The sequence below is a fragment of the Halteromyces radiatus genome, assembly GCF_025201355.1.
Source record: "Halteromyces radiatus strain CBS 162.75 chromosome Unknown BX664scaffold_3, whole genome shotgun sequence".
Lineage (NCBI taxonomy): Eukaryota > Fungi > Mucoromycota > Mucoromycetes > Mucorales > Cunninghamellaceae > Halteromyces > Halteromyces radiatus.
In genome coordinates, this window is record NW_026251689.1 from 1369846 (window position 1) to 1388832 (window position 18987).

The following is an 18987-nucleotide window of genomic DNA, read 5'->3' on the forward strand; positions in this document are numbered from 1 at the left end:
TGAATATACAATAGCATGAATGATATCTAAAAGAAAGTAAGAGATCATATGAGTGAAAACAAAGTATAATTATTTCATTTTTTCAAATATATCATAGTTATTGTTATAATTTTTTAATACCTGCATTGCCAAAGATAGTTTTTGGATTACATTCCCAATAGCGTTTCGAAAATTCTTCTAGTATACGATCAATTTGTTGAGATTCCGCCTTCATCGAAAGTTTTCCACAAAGTAACCTATAAATAGAGTAAATAAGGAGTTTTCATTAATAAAACGTTGTTCACAATCTTTCCCTTCCCCCCAAAAAGGTGGAAAAAATGATGGAGACCACATAAAAAAGGTAATCCTTCCCCCTTTTCTTTTAGTTACACAACATCATCTTTACCTAAAAGCATCTTCCAACCGTTGATTGGAAAAGTCGTAATAAGACATGTAGATTTTGAGAATATGGCGACTTGAAGGTGTACTAGAAATAATAATAAAAAAAAAACAATATGGCGGAAAGGTCATTTCAGAATATATACAAATATAAATACATGTTTTCTTTTCTTTTCTTTCCTTTTTTTTTTTTTTTTTTTTTTTTTTTTTTTTTTTTTTTTACCCATTTCCAATCCACTCTACCACGTGTTCCAAGCTTGAATAAACGGTATCATCTTGTTCCCAAATTCTTCTTGCATAATCTTCGGCCAATGTTTCCATTGTTGATGAATTATCATCATTTTCTTCCATATCAACTAAAGACAAAACAGGTGTATTGCTTGTATCATCGTCACCGTCATTCTTCTTCTTGTTGTCGGTTTCTTTGTCACACCCATTGTCATTATCGCATATTTCATTGTGTCTTTCACTGTCTGGCGTCGTAAGGTTAATAGAATCCGATTTAGTTGTTTCCGTATGACCAATACTAAGATTTCTGATATCTGATCCGTCGCGTTCTTCATGATCTTGTTGTAAATTTGATATTGTCGATTGCTGTATACAGTCATCATCATTCTTGCTGGTAATATCATACTCGTCATGTTGATGGGTTGTTGAAATTTCTGATAATGAGAGTGTGTTGATGATTAGTCCACCAGCAGATCCGAAATGGCCACCACTAAGTCGTTTTGATAAATGATCACCCACCAAATGATGATCATCATCTAAATCGCTATCCACAGAATCATCGTCACCTTCGTCATCGATATTGTCGTCATTCTTGTTATACTTTCTGTCATTTGTTGTTGTCATTGTTGCTGATGCTGTTACCACTGTTGTTGTTGTCGTTGTTGTTGTTGTCGTTGTCGTTGTTGTTGTTGTTTTCAAGAATGTGTCATTTGGTGATGAGGACGAGAAACGAGCTGCCAAATCACATTGTTGTTGTTGATCAAATTGAGAACCGCTCGGAGAAAAGAACCGCAAAGGAGGAGGATCTTGTGTCTGTCGTGGTCGACTAATATCAAAGGAGGTGGATCTTGGCATTAAGGGAGCATAAGTGACCATATCATTGGCGTGATGGTATTTCAAATGTATGTCATCTTTACTGGATTGCAAATGACCAAGTTGTTGAAGTTGCTGAGATTCTGCTGATCTAAAGTTGGCTGTCGTCATTATAGTATCTTGATGATGATTGATCCGTTTTGGTAAGTGCTCAGTAACTAATTAATGGTAATTATGAAGGAGAAAGTGAGTAAGGAAAAAAAAACAACATATCCTTGTTATCGTCATCATTTTACCGTTATTGCTTTTACTCTGCACATGTGGTTCCTGCATCGGTACAAGAGATTTCCTATTATTATTGTTATTGTCCTTGTTATTTTTAATGATGCCGATACTGTTGCTGTTATTACTGTCATTTTCCTTATTGACTTGGGATGAGTTTGACATTATATTGTTGCCGTCATTATCCTTGGTGTCGCTCATAGCCAATAGCATGTTATTTTCAGACGTTGTTGTATTCTATCATCAAATCAAATTGAACAAAGAAATACTAATTAAGAATCAATTATTTCTTTTCTTTTCTTTTCTTTTTATGTTGTTTTTACCTTGCTCAGTTTCTTTAGGAATCGACCAAAACCTTTCCCCTTCTATAAAGTATCAGGAACATGAAGAAAAAAAGAAATCGTTAGAATAATTGGAATCTCTAGTAGAAATATTTACCTTTCGTTTTGTATCGTGATCTAGTTTCTTCAATAAAGGCGTGGATAACATAGTTTGTTGTAATGTTGGTGCAATGGGAGGTTGGACCTGAGTAAAAGAGGATATATCATCTTTGCAAGATGAGTCAAACATAATACCATTAGCGGTTGATGTTCCTGTTGTTCTTTTCTGAATGAATTTGGTCAAGAAGCTTGGTTTATAACTTTTTGTATCTTGATGTGTATCTTGTTGTTGTCGTAATTGTTGCTGTTGTTGTTGTTGATAGTACTGATAACCAGACCATGACCCAGAACGAGGACGAATGTTGAAAGAAGTAGAAGGTCGCGTATCCAATAAAATAGAATTCTCGCTCATTTCTTCTATATAGAAAGATACGAGTAAATGATACTATGTAGTTAAAATTCAGTAAGGAATGGAAATATGAAGATAAAAGGGAAGAAAAGAACGAAAGGAAAAAAAAAAGAAAAAGAAAAAGAAAATCTCTTTGAAGGCTAACAATGGAAAAAAAAGGAGACCCAATGTGTCGGAAATTGAATGCGTATGAATGTGTGTGTTTGTTTGCGTGTTAAAAAGAGAGAGAGACCGCGCGATAAGCATTCATTTTAGCGCGGAGACCCTGTGAATAGACTTGAATTTAGTGTGAATGGTTGAAATAGAACCAGTTTTTAACCTTGACATCAAATACGATAGTTTCTCCTATTGTTATTAAAATTTGTTCTCGACTCCTTGAAAGGTTTAGTTGTTTGTAAACATTACTGTTGATAGGTTACACATAAAGCATAGACCTGTCTCCATAATCAACTATAATTTCCATTTTTTGAATACTGAAAGGGAGTTGTACTACAATAAAAGAATAAAATGAAAAGATATTTATTATCTAAAGGAAAAAAAAAAAATAAAGTACAAAGAAAATAGAAAAAAAAAGACAAAGGGTCCAGCCTAAGAAATAAAATACAAAGAAAAGACAAGGGGGAGGGAGAGAGTGAAAGTATGAAAGAGATGATTGGATAGATCTATCTAAATATATATAATATGTATATGTGAATGTATGTGTTTGTGTGTGATTTAACAAAAATGGTAACAATAATAATAATAATAATAGTGATGGCAATAAAAAAAAAATAATGATGACAATGAAACTGAAATAAATAGGTGATGATGTATGATAGTAGTGATGATCTATGACTAGTATAAACAAAATAATAAAAAAAAAAAAATAAAAAAACCAACAGTGGTCCTTCATTTTTGCGATGCGGTATCATTGGTTGGTAACGAAGAGGATTCTATTTTGTCATCTACAGATTGTAACCAAGCATCATCCACATACCAAAAGTTGTCTTCTTTTAACTTGTTTTTCTTGTCTTCACCGACCTACAAAAAAAAAAAAAGAGAGAATGAGTATCTATTATTATTTATTATTATTTTTAATTTTTTGTTATATCTTACCAAATAATTCGCATGAACAATATAAGGATCAATACCCAAATTTTTAGTCATATGAGTAGAAAAGTAAATCCAACCATTAGGCCATTGAAGTACATCCAAAAGAATAACATCAGAAGTTGTAAGTCGTAAATCCAAATAACCTAAAGCCATGTTAAGAGCACCTTGCTGAGTCAATTGAGAATTTTGATCACCAAAATAAATAGTAGCTGCTAATAATCGTTTCATTTTTTCGGAGGGGCGCATGATGTAAAAGCCAGAATTGATATTCTTTTGATCTGAGCCTTCTTGTTGAAATACCACGTGAGTTTCAGCACGCATATCCAGGTACATATACAATTGTTCACGTATACGAGGTTTCAGCCAAATAATATCCACATCAGAGAAGAGTACATTGATATCAAGATAAAGTAATTGTTGTACCACTAAAGTCTTAGCGTGAGTGATAATACGGTATTTTTGAGTATAATATTCTTCAAATCCAGCTTCAATTTTTTGGTGAAGCCAAGTATCGGGTATAGTTGCGGCATGTTGTTCGTATCCAGTTTCCACGAGGTGAGTGAATAGTTTATCGTCCAGACAGAGAATGAGAAATTTTTCTTCATTAGTACGTTTGAGAGATTCAATCCAGTTGTATACGTGGTCACGCATTCCATAGTTTGCAGCTGCCACAATCAGTACTCGGTTATCTTGAAGATTATCATTAATCTTTTGAAGCATATCTTCTGGTGGTTGAGTAAAAGTATCAGGTACAATAGAAGGACCTAAATCATTATCTTGAGTGATTGGAGATTCTTTATCCGAGTAACAAGAACAATACCATGGATCCTTTTCCGAGTTTTGTTGAAATGGTAGTTGTTGTTCTTCCATATAATCAGATGAGATATGAGTTTTTGTTGTGGTATATTGTCGTTGAGAGAAAAGAATGGAATAATTAAGTAAAATAAAGACTAACCCCACAGTCACAGCAATAAAGACTATGAGAGTTTTTCTATAGATGAATTTTTGTATCATATAGGAAAAAAAAAAAAAGAGAGAGAAAGAGAGTAAATAAGAAGTTGTATAAAAGGAGTGTAATAGGATATAAAGAAAAAGAGAAAAATAGAATAGAAAGAAATAATATTTTTGGGTTTTTAGGTCTTACTTAAAATAGGCGGTGTTTGATTTTAGCTCGAGATTTAAAGTTTGGCTGTAGACAAAAAAGGGGCCCATTCACGACTTTATCATATAAATCGTCTGTTGATTTATACCCAAACCAAGAAAAACCAACATAATGAATTCGAAGTATTATTCTATGTGTGGCTCATTTTATTATTATTGTATAAGTCAAATGATTTTATTCTATAACTAAGATTATTTCTGTAAAACGAGAAAACAGAAAAAAAAAAAGAACTATACTATTACTTATTCAATATAGAAAAAAAAGAAAATAATTCATAAATTTATAGCTTAATTTTATATCCGACAAACTTACCTTTGTATTGGCCCTGAATTTTTTTCTTACTTTTCTTTCACTTTTTTATTTTTTTTTTAATTGGATAGTTATAATAAGAAGAATGATGATCATTCATATATATATTATATATAATCATTGTGCCATTTTGTAATGTCATGATTTTCAATTTTATCTATGTAAAAAAAAAAAAGAAGGAATACACTAAAAAAAAAAAAAAAAGAATTAAACTCTCCATGTGATTGGCTATTCTATATATATACAACTTGTTACCCGGAGTTCATTTTTAGAACAATACTCTTCTTTTTCTTTTTTTCCTTCTTGTTCTTCTTGTCTTTCTTCAATTGATTTTATATTTACAAAGATAAATTTTCCAAACTAGTTAAAATCTTTTTATCTAATTTTTTATGTCATTACTTAATGTTTTCATACTTAAATCCCCCATTCCATTTTTTGATATCATCCAAAAAAAAAAAAATCTAATTCATTCTCCGTTCTTTTTTTCTTTCTTTCTCTTTTACACATTATGTGTGGCTTGTTGAGCCAATGATATTGCGTAAATATTTTTTTGAAGCATATTCCGCACTTAATACATGCTCTCTAGAAGAACGCGTCTTTTTTTTCTTGTTTCTTCTTCACTTCCTTTCTTCTTTTCCTCTCCTTTTTTTTTTTTTTATTCATCAATCCTTCATATCATGGCAACTGAAGATATAAAGTCTGATCTATCACCTTCATTACCTCCTTCTATTGAAAATAATGATAAAGACAACAACTCCACTTCTTTTGATCTTCCGCAGCAAACCGATGGTACTTCCTCACCTAGACGTATAAACGACAAAAAGAAGAAAAACCAGACAAAGAAAAAGAAGAAACCTTATAAACCTGCTTATCTTGATGCTATTCAACAAGAAATCGATGATCTTAAGCAAGAAGCTGTAAGTTCAACTCTTTATATATATATATATACATATGTTCTTTCCTTTAATCACAAATACTTATTATATATTTATATGTATTCATCTAGCGTTCTACTTATGAACAACAAGCTCGTCAAAATGCTGAAGGTGAGATCGCTGAAAACGAAAATGAACTTTTGGAGAAACGACTTGCCACATCTGCTACTATTGACAAATTGGAAGCTCTCAAACTTAAACTCGTAAGTTTTAGTTATTTTATATCAAAACAAAAAAAAAAAAAAAAAAAAAAAACTGGAAATATCAACGTTTAACTTTTTAATATTATATAGTCCACTCCAGAAATGCTTCAGCGATCTTCTCAAGAAAATGGTATTTATTCTGCTACTATACGACAGGAATCCGCAAAACAAAACAGCAATATGACAACTCGATTTCAACAAGAAACTTTGACTCTGTTACATTTCTTTTATATTGTACGTTTAGCTCAACAAGGTTTCTTCACCATCATTTCTCAAAGTTATCCCAATATTGAACCCAATGCGCTAATCCATTTATGTGACAAACTCGTTGGTGGCTCCCTTTTTGTGGTCAAGGATCCTTCAGAACATGTACGACAATCTAAAAATAATGAAGTCTTCCATCTATTAAAACAACTACATGACGGTTCAACTCAACCTATTGATACTGGATTCTCAACTACATTTGAACAAATTCGCCATTTAATCTATGACTTCATCGAATCAACAACAACTATGACATCTCCACCTTCTTCTCATCAGAAGCAACAAACTCTATCTGAACAAAAAGGGAATATTTTAGATCATACTGAATCACAACCTTCTCGTTTACCATTACCGACATCACTTTCTACTAGTTCAACACAACAACAACAACAACAACAACAACAACAACAACCTGTATGGCTAGTAGTACCTTTCCATGGTATGATCAATGAACTACCTTTAATGGATTCATCAACTGATCAACAATGTAAATGGAAAATAATTTATCAGAAACAAAAATATGAAACATAGTTTTTTAATAATTTTATCTTTTTTTTTTTTTTTTTTTTGTAGCTGCACAAACGACAAAGATCAAGCCTGGAATATCTGTTCAAGATTCTCGGAAAAGGGATAACAAGAAAACAACCACTGCTACAGATGTTAGGAAAGGACATGGATCTGGTTTTGACCAAAATGGTATATCCTCCTCTACAGCAGCCAACTTGAATATATTGGAATCACAAGAAAATGGATCAACAACACAACCATTGGATCAAGTGGATGAAAGTATATCGACAACAGTAAAGACGATCGAGGTACAGTCAGATATTCCCGTTGCTTCTACTTCTCCCCCTACTGATACCCCGTTGGCAATCGATACAACAAAAGATGTGAGCACTACTGATACTGTTGAAACGACATCATCTGTTTCGGAGACGACGGATGCTACGAAAGACGACAACAAAGAAAATGATATCAACAAAACACAAGTGGAAATGGAAACATCAGCAACAGGATTCACCAGCAATGGCGACAAAAATAGTAATACCAATAAAGTTGGCGAAGATACGTCGTCATCAGGCTGGGGAAGTGTACCAACTACAATATCATCATATACAACTGGTAAACCAGATCAAGAGAATGAACAACCTGAAGAAGATAATGGATGGGGAACTCGTGACCTGAGTACCAATGAACCACCTGTATGGGAAGGAAAATTACCTGACGATCTAGTAGGACCTGGAGATGAAACAATCACTGGCGATGTAGCAAACAGTCAATGGCGAACAACAGACACTTTTGGTGGTCAACGACGAATGGATGGTCGTGGTGGCCGCATGTCCTCTTATCGTGGTCGAGGTGGATCTGCGCCTAGGGGTTCTGGAGGATATCGTCCTTATGGTCGAGGTGGTGATTTCCGAGGTGGTCGTGGTGCAAGCCATATGCGGAGAGGCTCAAGTGGACACAGTGGTGGTGCCAGTGGTAAGTCTTGCATTTAAAAGAGAAAAAAAAATAAACTGAAGCGACTTTTTACTAAGTTTTCTTTTTTTTTTTTCTTGTTATCTTTTGTTAGATTGGAACAAATCAAGATCTCCTCGCTCTGAATGATACTATTTTTTTTTTTTTTTTTTTTTTTTTTACGCGCAACTTTTTTTATATACATATTTACAACCACTGGGCATTTCCATACAAAAGTAGTAGTAGTATTTTTCTTATTTTTTTTTTTTTTTTTTTTTTTTAGTTAGTTAGTTAGTTAGTTAGTTAGTTAGTAGTATTGGCATTTTTTTTTCTTTATTAAATATTATGAATCTACGAAATAAAAAACTCATTCCATTCCCTTTTTCACATATACACATAAACTCACATATTTATGATAGTTTGACTTCGTGCTGGATGATGGAATAATACCGTATTAAATCATGAATGTTTATCTACTATCATAGGACAACAGTAGGTAATAAGAATTGTTTTCCATTTTATAGTATGAGAGTTGACAGAAAAAGAAATTCACTTCCCAAAGCTACTGTATTTAAAGTCAAAAATCGAATTATAAGATATTTACAATCATATTGATTGTAAATGATATAGGACTGTGCAGTTTTCTTTTTTTCTCGGTTATGGTAGAATTTGCCGCCTTAACGTAATTGTTGCATACTCAACGTATATATAGATATCTGGACAAGATCAAACCAATTGACAATAACAGAATAATAATAATAATAATAATAATAATAATAATAATAATAATAATAATAATAATAATAATAATAATAATAATAATAATAATAATAATAATAATAATAATAATAATAATAATAAAAAGTGATTGCTTTGAATCAGATAACAAGCTTTATTAATTTGAAGAAATGAATAGATAAAAAAAAAAAAAAAAAAAAAAAAAACAAGAGATGGATATAAAACTATAGGAAGGAGACGTTTTCTATGCTATAGATACCATTTTCGCCAAGCCATCAAATCATCATCGTCTCCTTCAAATACAAAGTTGATTTTCTTGATTTCTGCAAAACCTTCATCCAGTGTTGGTTCTTGAAATCTTGATTTGTACGTTCGGAAAACAATCTCGCTAAGAAGATCACGGCTTTCCTTTTGTCGAATATGCCGATAGTAATTGTTGTGCCGACATAAGTGTTCATCTGCTACAAAATAAAAACATCGAGCTGGTAAATCATGTTTTCTTGCTAAATTGAGATATTCTGCCCGAACATCACTAGTACCATTGGTATTGTCTATCATCGTCATCAATAGAAAAAAAAAAAAGACAACAGGTTAGATACACTTTTACGAAGAGAGATTTAGAATGTAATCTTTATTGTTATTATTGTTATTATTATTACCGATCACTACTGATTTGTTTTGCTGAATGGCTTCTTCACAGGCTTTTAAACATTTTGCTTTTGTTTTCAAAGTATCCTAGAAAAGCAAAGACAAAGACAATTTAGATTTTTTTTTATAGAATAAAAAAATGCAAGATGGAATAGTTACTTACTTGATTGATATATTCATATCCATGAGGAATCAAATGTTTTTTGGCAAAACTTGATTTTCCACTTGCTGGACTTCCAACGAATATAATCATCTCTTTGGAATCATCATGACTTTGAGGTATTAAAGGACTACAAGTAGGTGTGAATAATGGAACTAGTCCAACAATAAATATCTATCAATATCCTTTTGATAAAAAAAAAAAGATTTAAATTTATCCTACTTACTGGCCATAGAATATGAATGTGGATTAAAATCACCCCAACTAAAATCGACTTCCTTTTCATTGTGAAAGAAAACTTCGGGCGTATAGAATTTGATACCAATGTTGTGAGCGAATTTTCTACAAGTATATATACAATTACGGAAGAGATAAAAAAATATACACTTTTTTCTTTAATAATCATTTCTTTTTACCTGTCCGCGCAAGAATGATCTCTTTTCATTTTATGTTTCCAACCATCAAGTCTACCAGCAGCATCTCCAACATAAAAAGATTGTTTTAAGTCTATAAATGTAAATACAAGTAGAGATGAATTTAATAAAAAAAAAAAAAAAACCAAACATTATATATATTACCAATAGTCACATCATCATCTTTGTATTCTTTTATCATATCTTCCCACATCCCAGTCATTGGTTTCCGATATTGATCTTTCTTCATAGCAGCATATAAAAGTACGGGCATTGATAACTATTGAAAAATAAAATAAAATCATAGATGAATTAATGATGATGATTATATGGTTTTCATTACCTGTCCAAGTATAGTATCTAACTTTATTTTAAAATCCCTGATTCGTTTTTCACTATTCAATCCATTTTGATTTGAAAATATAACAATTTTATAACCTTGAGAATAAAGATCCATCAATCGTTCAGGAATATTTGTATGCCACCACTTCCAATCATCACTATTACTAGCAAAAGTTTTTCCAGATTTGGTGGTAATCAATCTATTTTGTATTAAAAAAAAAAAAAAAAAAGAAAGGTCAATGTTGGCAAACATCGTTTTTTCTTCTATGGTTCTTCCTTTTTCTTACGTGCTATCTAGATCAAATGCTGCCACTTTTGCTTTTGCTCGATCTAAACCTTTCGAAACACAGATCAAGACAGACGGAAGTCTTGAATGCCACTTGATCTTCATTCTTGAATCGTTTTGTGAATTGTTACTAAAGAATGGATGTACTGCAGAAAGAGAAGAAAAAAAAAAAGAAGATAAAAGTGTTATATCAATAGTAACTAAAATAAAAAATAAAATAAAAAAAATGAAACTTTACTTTGTTTCGTTTTTTTATTGTTTTCTTCGTTTAAGGTTGACTTGCTGCGCTTCATATCATAAATGGAAAAGAAAACAGAAAGGGAAAAAAAGAGAAAAATGATAGAATTGTTCAGAAAAAAAAAGAGGTCGGGGTGTGAATGAGCAAGATCAAAGTAAGAGGTGCCTTGATTTTCATTTTTTTGTATGGATAGGATTGAGAAAATATGCATAAAAGTAAACTAGCATATTTTTGAACTGCATAGATAGATTCTTCCATTTCCAACTTTTTTTTTAGTGTGGGTTTTTTTTTCTCTCTCTTTCTAATGATGATGATGGCGTAAATTGATAGAAAGTTATCCAGTTTTGTTTGTTATTTGTTTACTTGCTCTACAGTCTTAATGAATCAACTTACCTGCCAAGTAGGAGAGGGGCCAAGAAAAAGAAGAGCCAAGAACCATGATTTTTATAAAGTCAGCTCTTTTTTTTTTTTTTTTTTGTCTATTTCTTCTTTCTTATCATTCTTTTTTATTTTATTTACTGGAGATTATGGCTGAAAGAGACAATCCAAAAACTTATTATAACCAAGCAGGTAAAATATATATATATATATAATTGATATCCTTTTAATTAACTATTGTATTTTCTTATATCTACACGTAGAATACACTGGAGCAGCCAAAACGTCCAAACCTGACGATACCTCTTATCCTCCTCCACCACCTTATTCAAATACTCAACCTGGCGCTCCTTCTTCTTCTTCTTCAGCTTACTCACCATCCGCTCCACCTTCAACATATGCGTCTGCACAAGAATATCCAAGCTATGGTTCTCTTGACCCAAACAGACCTGGTTTATTGGATTCTCGAACTAATCCTTATTCTTCGCCTTTACCACGAACATCTCCTCAACAACATTATCCTTATCCTGGTATTCCTGATGTCAACTCAACTACTTCCACACCTACTACTCATTACAATCCTCGTATGTTGAAAAAAAAATGTATACAGATATATATATATATATATATATATACTAGTAATTTCTAACAAATATGGTAATGAACAATATTCTCTTACACTCCTTTTTTTTTTTTTTTCTCATTAGATATTCCTCGTGATTGGATACCAGACGGAGGTTATAACAAGTCTTCATCAACACCGCAACAACAATCATATCCTGACGCCAATCCATCCTCTCCTAGATCTCGTATCAATATACCTGAATATGCACGACAAGCAATGGATAACAGTGATCCTGGATGCTGCAAGAAATGGTGCAAATACATCCTTGTTGCACTTTTAATTTGGTTAGTGATTCTCAAGTACAGTGGTACCTTCCAATTTGACACTGGTCATCACAACAATTCTGGTCAAGGTGCTTATTGGGAATGCAAGGGCAAATCATTAGTATCTTGGACGGATTTGCCAAACAAAATCAATGTGGAACAAGATCTCTTTGTGATAATAAAAGGCCCTGTAACGGTATCCAATAGTTATGTCAACATTCATCCTGCAAGTGATCGTGATGTTGGTTGGATAGAATCTCATATTATGATTTCACCACCTTCTTTGGTCAACGATGACGAACTGTATTACCAACTAGAACAACAAGATGATGAAACACGACTTGTCCTTCATTTGCCTCCTTGGGATGGACAACATCATGGACATGAACGGCCCTGTGTTCAAGTCAAAATGGATATTTACTTACCTGACAAGATCAAATCATTACGTGTCAATGTCAACAATATGCCCATAAAAGTAACCCGTGGTGGAGATACATTCGACGATAATATCGTAAAGTTGGAAACTGATCGTGTAGAGCTTTCTACGACAAATAGCGCCATTCTATTCGACACAGCATACTGGGAAGGTGATACCATGTCATTGACAACCACAAACGGTCCCATCACAATCTCTGGTAATATGGAAGCCGATGAATGGATACATGTACAATCTTCCAATGGTCATTTGGTCTCTGCAGGCACAATGACAGCTAAAGACAAGATCGAACTTACGTCCACCAACAGCAAAATCAGCACTCAATCTCTTATTGTAAAGGATATTTTACAAGTCTCCACTACCAACGGTGCCGTTCAACTTGGATCTCGGATCTCTGGTGATCATCTTCTTATCCGTTCTACCAATGGTGCCTTGACCCTACCAGAGCTAGTTGCTGAATCTTCCTTGACTGCTACCACCACCAACGCAGCTATTGTAGCTCATGTTATTGCTGAAAAGGATCCAAAAATACGATTCTCCACTACAAATGCGCATGTCTCTGTGAAAATGGTAATATCAAATAATAATAATAATAATAAAAAAAAAAAAAAAAAGGAAAAACATGTATAGACTGATTTTTTATTATTCTTGTTGTTATTCGTAGACAAATGAATTCGAAGGTCGTGTGGTTGCCCAGACATCCCCATCAGACAAGGTAGTCATTGACGATGATCATATTGCCTATGATATCAACTTACGCCATTATAAACAAGGTCAACGACTCAAAGGGGATGGTGATTTGTCTATCGATACCTCCAATGACGATATCCGCCTATCTTTTGTATGATTGTGTTAATTATCATTTTAGTTAGTTGATTATTTATTCCCCTTTTAGTTTGATCAAGTCAATAAAAAAAAATATTATATATATATATCCAATTTTTATATTTGAATGCAATATCTCTATCTTCTTCCATACCATTATTCCATCATCATCAACTTCGTTTATTCGATCATCGTCTTAGAAACCATTCGAAGATCTTTTTTAAGATAAAATCAAAATAAAGAATAATACTGTGAAGAAATTGGACAAACATTTTTTTTTTTTTATTTTTATTTATTTATGTGTTCTGGTAAGAGATAAATCATTAATGATACTATAAAAATACAATCATAGATAAGGGGAGGGATGGAAAAAAAAACGAGAGTAATAAAGAGACAGGGAGTGTGTATATGTGCTGGACAAGAAGAGAGGGAAAGAATAAAATAATAATACTAAAGAAAAAAAAAAATATAGAAAAAGGATGTATTAAATATAGAAAAAAAAAAGTTAAGATAATAGACAATAATAGAATGTAAAAGGAAGAATATAGAAATAGAAAGAATAAAAAGAGAGAGAGAAAATGGGCTACAAAATGAAGGGTTGGAGTTTTGAATAATAAACGTATATATAAATATTTTTTTTTTAAAAAAAAGAAGGGACATTGATGGTAAGTATCTAGTCACTAGCACCCAATTCATCGATCTCTTCATCCGTGTCGTTCTCCACTGTTGAAGGTTTGTTGGTCAGACTGGTCGTATTCATGATCATACTTGGTTGGTCGTCTTCTTCATCCATTTCGTCAATTTCATCCTCATTATCGTCTTCCTCTTCTTCCATATCTACTATTTCATCGTCATCATCGTCTGCAGTTGGAGTGATAATGCTAGTATGGGCGTCATTTGTTGTTGAAGTAGCTGTTTCTGATACATCATCGTCGTCCATCTCCTGATCTCCAATTAAGCTACTGTCCCCATTTTCTGCTGATGTTGATGCTGTCTTTGCTTTTGCTGCCTTTGCTGCTGCTGCCTTTGCTGCTGCGCTCCGTCGATTCGCATTTCCCATTTGTTCCAAATTGCCTCGTTTCTTTTCAGCTGCTGCCATAACACCCTTTGCTGCTCTTGGTTCCATTTCTTCAAAAGGTTGCCAGACATAGTGTTGTAATTCCTTTGCTCCAGGCAAATCTTGGATCATCTTGGCAATGGTAGGATGCTTGAACCCATAATAATCAGGACCTGAAGCCGAGTTGGAATGATCACGTTGGCGAATTTCATTTGATTTTCGTACAACCACTGTCCATGCGCCAGTGGCAGAGTTGGCTATGATAGGTTGGCCTGGCATATCGGCTGCCTCCACATGAAATCTTGGTCCATCACCTCCATCTAGAATCGTTGATGTAATCACCGTGTTTGTTGTTGGATCCACCATACTAGGATAAGTTCTTTCATAAAATAAAAATAAAAACAACATAAATCTCTATAAATCCTTTTGATCTCAATTTTTTTTTTTTTGATTTACCTGCTAACTGTATAACCTATTGGGAAAATATAACGTTCATTATGGAAAGTTTCGCGACGAGATTCAATAGTGCCAAGTTTCAAAACAGTCAAAACACCAATTTGCTGAGGAAGGACAGGATTACCGGATTCATCACGTTCGATAGGTTGAACGCGGCGCGTTTTTGCTGGTACTTTTGACATCTTGGATCGTTTTGGAGGAGCTGATGCTACTGTAGCTTGATCACGAGAAGAAGTAGATATGATTTTTTCCTTTTTGACTCGCCTACGCACCTTGGGTTGCTGTTTTATATTGGATGATTTGATTGTTGGTTTGACTATAATATAAAAAGAATATAAAAATGATTAATTCAAGTGGTAAGGAGTATCTCTTTGTTTATGTTTTGATTTTTTTTGATTGCTTTTTTCTGTGTATGCGTGTATATATCTATTTTTTTTTTTTTTTTTTTTTTACCATCACTATCATCACCAGAGTCAGACAAGTCACTTGGAAGGTCACTACTATTATCGTCGGATGATACCATATGTTCCATACGAGCGATATTATCTAATAAGAGACTAAAATAAAAAAAAGATATATCAGTATATATATATGTCATTTATATTATTATTATTATTCTATTTTATTTTTCTATTGATCCCGGTTATTTTCCCCATTTCAAACTTATTTACTTACTTTCTTTCATATGTTAAAGACTTGATTTTCTTTCTTGTTTGTGCATATTCTTTTAACATGGCATCATTGGTCTATATATAAAACCATCAATTAATAATTCACTTTTTTTTTCGTTTTATTTTCAAAGTGTTCATTACCCCCATGATTTCGCGTAATTTTCTTTTCAATTTTTTGTACTTATCCTCGTTGATCGAGACGTGGATCGATGTAGTTATAGTTGTAGGTTGTGGTGAAGTTGTATTTGGAGAAGCAGACATGACGAAGAACTTTTATGTGTGAGTATACAAGATAAATATGCTTATATGTAATATATATATATATTATATATGGATTATATATCAAACGAAGGACTAGGTGAAGAGACACAGTAAATTGAATAAAGATAAAAAAAAAAAAGAAAGAAAACGGAAAAAAGTAAAACGAAGAAGAGTAAGAAAGAAAACAATTGGGCGGGTGGATATACTTTTTTTTTTTGTTTTGAACTCAAATTTTTTTCCCGCACAACTGGTAGAATAAAGTAAAAAAAAAAAGCTCCCTATAAAAACATATCCAAAAGTTTATAACTCATTTATCAATTATACTGGTAAAAATAACAAGAAAAAAGTAGAAAAGATGAGTTTAACGGAGATATAACGTTTTATCGATTTGAAATTTAAAGAAGTCTATTTCTTCAGTCATGTTAGTATTACCTTCTACTCCTCTTCCTCCTTAAAAAAAAAAAAATAGATATCCCACATTTATTATATATATATATATATATAATAAGATTCATCAATATAAAAGACAACAAGAAAAGTCAATTTTTTTTTATTTGTTTGATATTCAAAATAATGTAACATCTTCTTCAATATACAAATCAAAAAAAAAAAAAAAAACTACACTAAGCTAACTAAAAATCCAAAATTATCTATTCTTCTTCCGTCACACGTTCAAATTCAATCATCAATTCACAAGGTTCACTATGAGGGAAAAGATCTACAGAAATAGCCCTTTTAGGTTTGAAAGGCAATCCAGTAAAACGATTTGATTGAGGTCGACATAATCTAATATATCATAAAAAAAAAAAAAAAACCATCAATATCAACTTTCTTCGCTTTTTTTTTTCTTTATAACTTACGATAAGAAATTGGGTGTTGCTTGTTTTGCATCACAACTGATATAAATCACTTTGTCAATATGTTTGGCATCACGGATAGCTCGGATCACACTAGCATGAACACCAGCTCTATATAAATAGAATTCAAGTTATAACTACTTCTTTTTCATATCCAACCTTTTTTTTTTTATTACCTTGGTGGATCTAATACAGCTATGATTTGTTCATCACCTTGACGTTGAAATACATTCAATTTTTCTTCTACCTTGTTTGCATAATAAGTAACATTGGTGACACCTTAAAAAAACGAAAATATTAGTATCATTCAAAAGAAATAAAAGATTTCTTACCATTTCGTTCCGCATTTTCCTTTGCATCTACAATAGCTTCTGGTACCATTTCCACCCCAATCACCTTGTCTACGTTCTTTGCCATAGTTATACCAATTGTTCCAGTACCACAACATAAATCTAATAATGTTGTCTTCTTCCTCTTGCTGTCTTTTTTATCTAGATTACACCATTCAGCACATTTGGCATATAGTAGTTCGGCAGCTGGTGTATTGACTTGGAAGAAAGCACTACTTGACAATCGGAATCGACAACCCAATAACTCTTCATAGATGTATCCATCACCATATAATGTTTGTACAGGCACTCGATCAGTAATCCCATTTGAAGCACCATCCCATTCTTGAAAGAGTAAAGTGGTCACATGGATGTTTTGTTTCTTGACACGTTCCGTCCAATAATTCACCAAGTCATCTTTCATTGCTTGTATTTCATTAGATGAGAGACTTTCTGTACTAGCTTGTACCAATATCATCACTATACATTTTCCAAATAAAGAAAAGTAAAAAAAAAAAGAAGTTCTCTTTTTTTTTCAGTTCCTGTGTGATTTTTTTTTTCATTTATTTATTTTTCTTACCATCTCCAGTACGTTGAGTTTTAGTCATCAAAGTTCTCCAAACACCTTCCTTTTCCGTTCGATTATAGATTGGATAGTTGGATGAACGAATATAATCCTATAAAAAAGTAAGTTTCATTAGTATCTTGATATAAATATAAATACTTTCTTTTATGCTCTACCTGCATAGCTGAAGCTATTGATTTTGCGGTATCAGGTATATGGATCTGTTTTTCAGCATTCAATACACTAGTAATGCCTTCAGCATATCTTCCCAGTAAAAATCCCACAGTAGGTCTTCCATCCAAATCTGAACCAATAGTAAATTCACACTTGGTACGGTAGCCATTGATTTCAGGTGAAGCAATGATATCTACTTGTTCCATAGGAAGACCAGATCTAAAAGATGAAAATAAGATAATAATGAGAAATATCTTGATATTTCTTGACTACTTACTTAGTAATCCAACTGATTTGTTTCTTGTTTTCTTCACTTAAAGGTAACTTAAGTAACTGTTTTTTCAGATTAAAGATATGATTGACACCCACTTTGCGCTTTTTCTCCAACTGTTCATCATATGGTAACCTAAACAAGTATATAAGAATTAAAAAAAAAAAGTCAAGTCAGTGTTTTGAGTATAGTAATAAATATCGTCCCTCTTTTTTTTTTTTTTTTGTCTCCTGATCATCATCAACTTTACTTGAATAAGGGAGTAACTTGATAGGCCAATCGTTCGTGAGGATCAAGGTCAGGTCCTAAGTCTTCCCACATTTTTGCCTTTTGCTTGTTTTTCTTCTTGCCAGTAACCTTAGCTTGTCTATGTTCTTGAGGTGATATGGCTTCCCACTTTATATCCAATGCTTTACCTTTGTATTGTTGATTTTGTAACTGGTTGGCGGCAGCTTCAGCTTCTTCCTTGGTCTACGATAGAAAAGATATAAATAAAGACTATATATATCTATTTTATTACTTACATCAGCAAAACAATGAGCATAAGTCCATTCAGGAGCTTTCTTGATACGTTTAAGACCAGCATCGTTCAAAAGTTTCTTGATTCCTCCTATTTCATATACAGGAAGATTGGATACCGTTACCCTGTATAAAGACTTTTGATTTTCATCAGTTTTCAATTTCTTGCTTGATTGATCATGGTTGGACGTATCATCATCATTTTCTATTGTTCTTTTGCGTCCTAGTACCGAATTCAAAAGTGATCGTGTAAACTTGAGCATTTCTCTGTTTAAGAAAAAGGAAAAGACCAATGAAAAGTTTTACCCTCTTCACACTTTAATTTACTTTCTTGATTGGATGAAAAGCCACGGCGCGTTTTCATACTCCGTTCCTGCTTCTGCAGCTGCAAAAAGGGCATGGAAGTATTTCAAGCTCGCGTCCATCCCCTTTCATCTAGTCCACTGCTTTTTTTTTTGATGACTTTTCTGATCTCTCTTTGGATTGTTCATCAAAAAGTCTAATCATTTTTTTTTTTTTTTGCGCTGCAACATCATATGGAAGTGGATATGTATATCTTTCT

The 18987-nt window shown here is 32.7% G+C and overlaps 6 protein-coding genes across 6 annotated transcripts; 2 read left to right on the forward strand and 4 right to left on the reverse strand.

Moving 5' to 3' along the window:
* Positions 1 to 3378: 3378 nt before the first annotated feature.
* On the reverse strand, positions 3379 to 4302 carry BX664DRAFT_364732 (nucleotide-diphospho-sugar transferase-domain-containing protein; the record flags this gene model as incomplete). Its single annotated transcript, XM_051548432.1, has 2 exons — positions 3379 to 3510; positions 3586 to 4302. 2 exons carry the CDS (start codon positions 4300 to 4302, stop codon positions 3379 to 3381), a joined length of 849 nt encoding a protein of 282 aa, XP_051401437.1.
* A 1392-nt stretch (positions 4303 to 5694) lies between these two features.
* BX664DRAFT_357470 (uncharacterized protein) lies at positions 5695 to 8063 on the forward strand (the record flags this gene model as incomplete). Its single annotated transcript, XM_051547958.1, has 5 exons — positions 5695 to 5970; positions 6060 to 6191; positions 6282 to 6942; positions 7029 to 7937; positions 8029 to 8063. The coding sequence occupies exons 1-5, from the start codon at positions 5731 to 5733 to the stop codon at positions 8061 to 8063; spliced, it is 1977 nt and encodes a 658-aa protein (XP_051401438.1). The 5' UTR covers positions 5695 to 5730.
* A 797-nt stretch (positions 8064 to 8860) lies between these two features.
* On the reverse strand, positions 8861 to 10895 carry BX664DRAFT_328656 (polynucleotide kinase 3 phosphatase-domain-containing protein). Its single transcript, XM_051544642.1, has 8 exons — positions 10502 to 10895; positions 10216 to 10414; positions 10038 to 10152; positions 9876 to 9966; positions 9686 to 9801; positions 9463 to 9614; positions 9311 to 9386; positions 8861 to 9202 (listed from the first exon to the last, which is right to left on the reverse strand). The coding sequence occupies exons 1-8, from the start codon at positions 10603 to 10605 to the stop codon at positions 8901 to 8903; spliced, it is 1155 nt and encodes a 384-aa protein (XP_051401439.1). The 5' UTR covers positions 10606 to 10895; the 3' UTR covers positions 8861 to 8900.
* A 337-nt stretch (positions 10896 to 11232) lies between these two features.
* BX664DRAFT_328663 (uncharacterized protein) lies at positions 11233 to 13469 on the forward strand. Its single transcript, XM_051544643.1, has 3 exons — positions 11233 to 11308; positions 11380 to 11700; positions 11824 to 13469. Exons 1-3 carry the CDS (start codon positions 11266 to 11268, stop codon positions 13068 to 13070), a joined length of 1611 nt encoding a protein of 536 aa, XP_051401440.1. The 5' UTR covers positions 11233 to 11265; the 3' UTR covers positions 13071 to 13469.
* A 71-nt stretch (positions 13470 to 13540) lies between these two features.
* On the reverse strand, positions 13541 to 15837 carry BX664DRAFT_277643 (F/Y rich C-terminus-domain-containing protein). The gene is made up of 5 exons (XM_051541369.1): positions 15591 to 15837; positions 15454 to 15524; positions 15232 to 15335; positions 14779 to 15094; positions 13541 to 14701 (listed from the first exon to the last, which is right to left on the reverse strand). Exons 1-5 carry the CDS (start codon positions 15708 to 15710, stop codon positions 13939 to 13941), a joined length of 1374 nt encoding a protein of 457 aa, XP_051401441.1. The 5' UTR covers positions 15711 to 15837; the 3' UTR covers positions 13541 to 13938.
* Positions 15838 to 16327: 490 nt separating this feature from the next.
* On the reverse strand, positions 16328 to 18708 carry BX664DRAFT_328672 (S-adenosyl-L-methionine-dependent methyltransferase). The gene is made up of 9 exons (XM_051544644.1): positions 18431 to 18708; positions 18157 to 18377; positions 17913 to 18041; positions 17638 to 17854; positions 17477 to 17573; positions 16900 to 17376; positions 16744 to 16846; positions 16571 to 16678; positions 16328 to 16496 (listed from the first exon to the last, which is right to left on the reverse strand). The coding sequence occupies exons 1-9, from the start codon at positions 18686 to 18688 to the stop codon at positions 16361 to 16363; spliced, it is 1746 nt and encodes a 581-aa protein (XP_051401442.1). The 5' UTR covers positions 18689 to 18708; the 3' UTR covers positions 16328 to 16360.
* Between the last annotated feature and the right edge of the window lie 279 nt (positions 18709 to 18987).

Excerpts from the sequence above, each read along its gene's own strand:
- BX664DRAFT_328656 (XM_051544642.1), bottom strand. The coding sequence starts at position 10,605 with ATGAAGATCAAGTGGCATTCAAGACTTCCGTCTGTCTTGATCTGTGTT. Across the intron at positions 9,387-9,462 it reads GATATGAATATATCAATCAA|GATACTTTGAAAACAAAAGC; the intron begins GTAAGTAACTAT and ends TTGCTTTTCTAG. Across the intron at positions 9,203-9,310 it reads AAACAAATCAGTAGTGATCG|ACAATACCAATGGTACTAGT; the intron begins GTAATAATAATA and ends TGACGATGATAG.
- BX664DRAFT_328663 (XM_051544643.1), top strand. The coding sequence starts at position 11,266 with ATGGCTGAAAGAGACAATCCAAAAACTTATTATAACCAAGCAG. Across the intron at positions 11,309-11,379 it reads AACTTATTATAACCAAGCAG|AATACACTGGAGCAGCCAAA; the intron begins GTAAAATATATA and ends ATCTACACGTAG. Across the intron at positions 11,701-11,823 it reads TACTACTCATTACAATCCTC|ATATTCCTCGTGATTGGATA; the intron begins GTATGTTGAAAA and ends TTTTCTCATTAG.
- BX664DRAFT_277643 (XM_051541369.1), bottom strand. The coding sequence starts at position 15,710 with ATGTCTGCTTCTCCAAATACAACTTCACCACAACCTACAACTATAACT. Across the intron at positions 15,525-15,590 it reads AATTACGCGAAATCATGGGG|ACCAATGATGCCATGTTAAA; the intron begins GTAATGAACACT and ends TTTTATATATAG. Across the intron at positions 14,702-14,778 it reads ATAGGTTATACAGTTAGCAG|AACTTATCCTAGTATGGTGG; the intron begins GTAAATCAAAAA and ends ATTTTATGAAAG.
- BX664DRAFT_328672 (XM_051544644.1), bottom strand. The coding sequence starts at position 18,688 with ATGCTCAAGTTTACACGATCACTTTTGAATTCGGTACTAGGACGCAAA. Across the intron at positions 18,378-18,430 it reads ATGCTCATTGTTTTGCTGAT|ACCAAGGAAGAAGCTGAAGC; the intron begins GTAAGTAATAAA and ends TTTCTATCGTAG. Across the intron at positions 18,042-18,156 it reads CAAGTTACTCCCTTATTCAA|GTTACCATATGATGAACAGT; the intron begins GTAAAGTTGATG and ends ATACTTGTTTAG.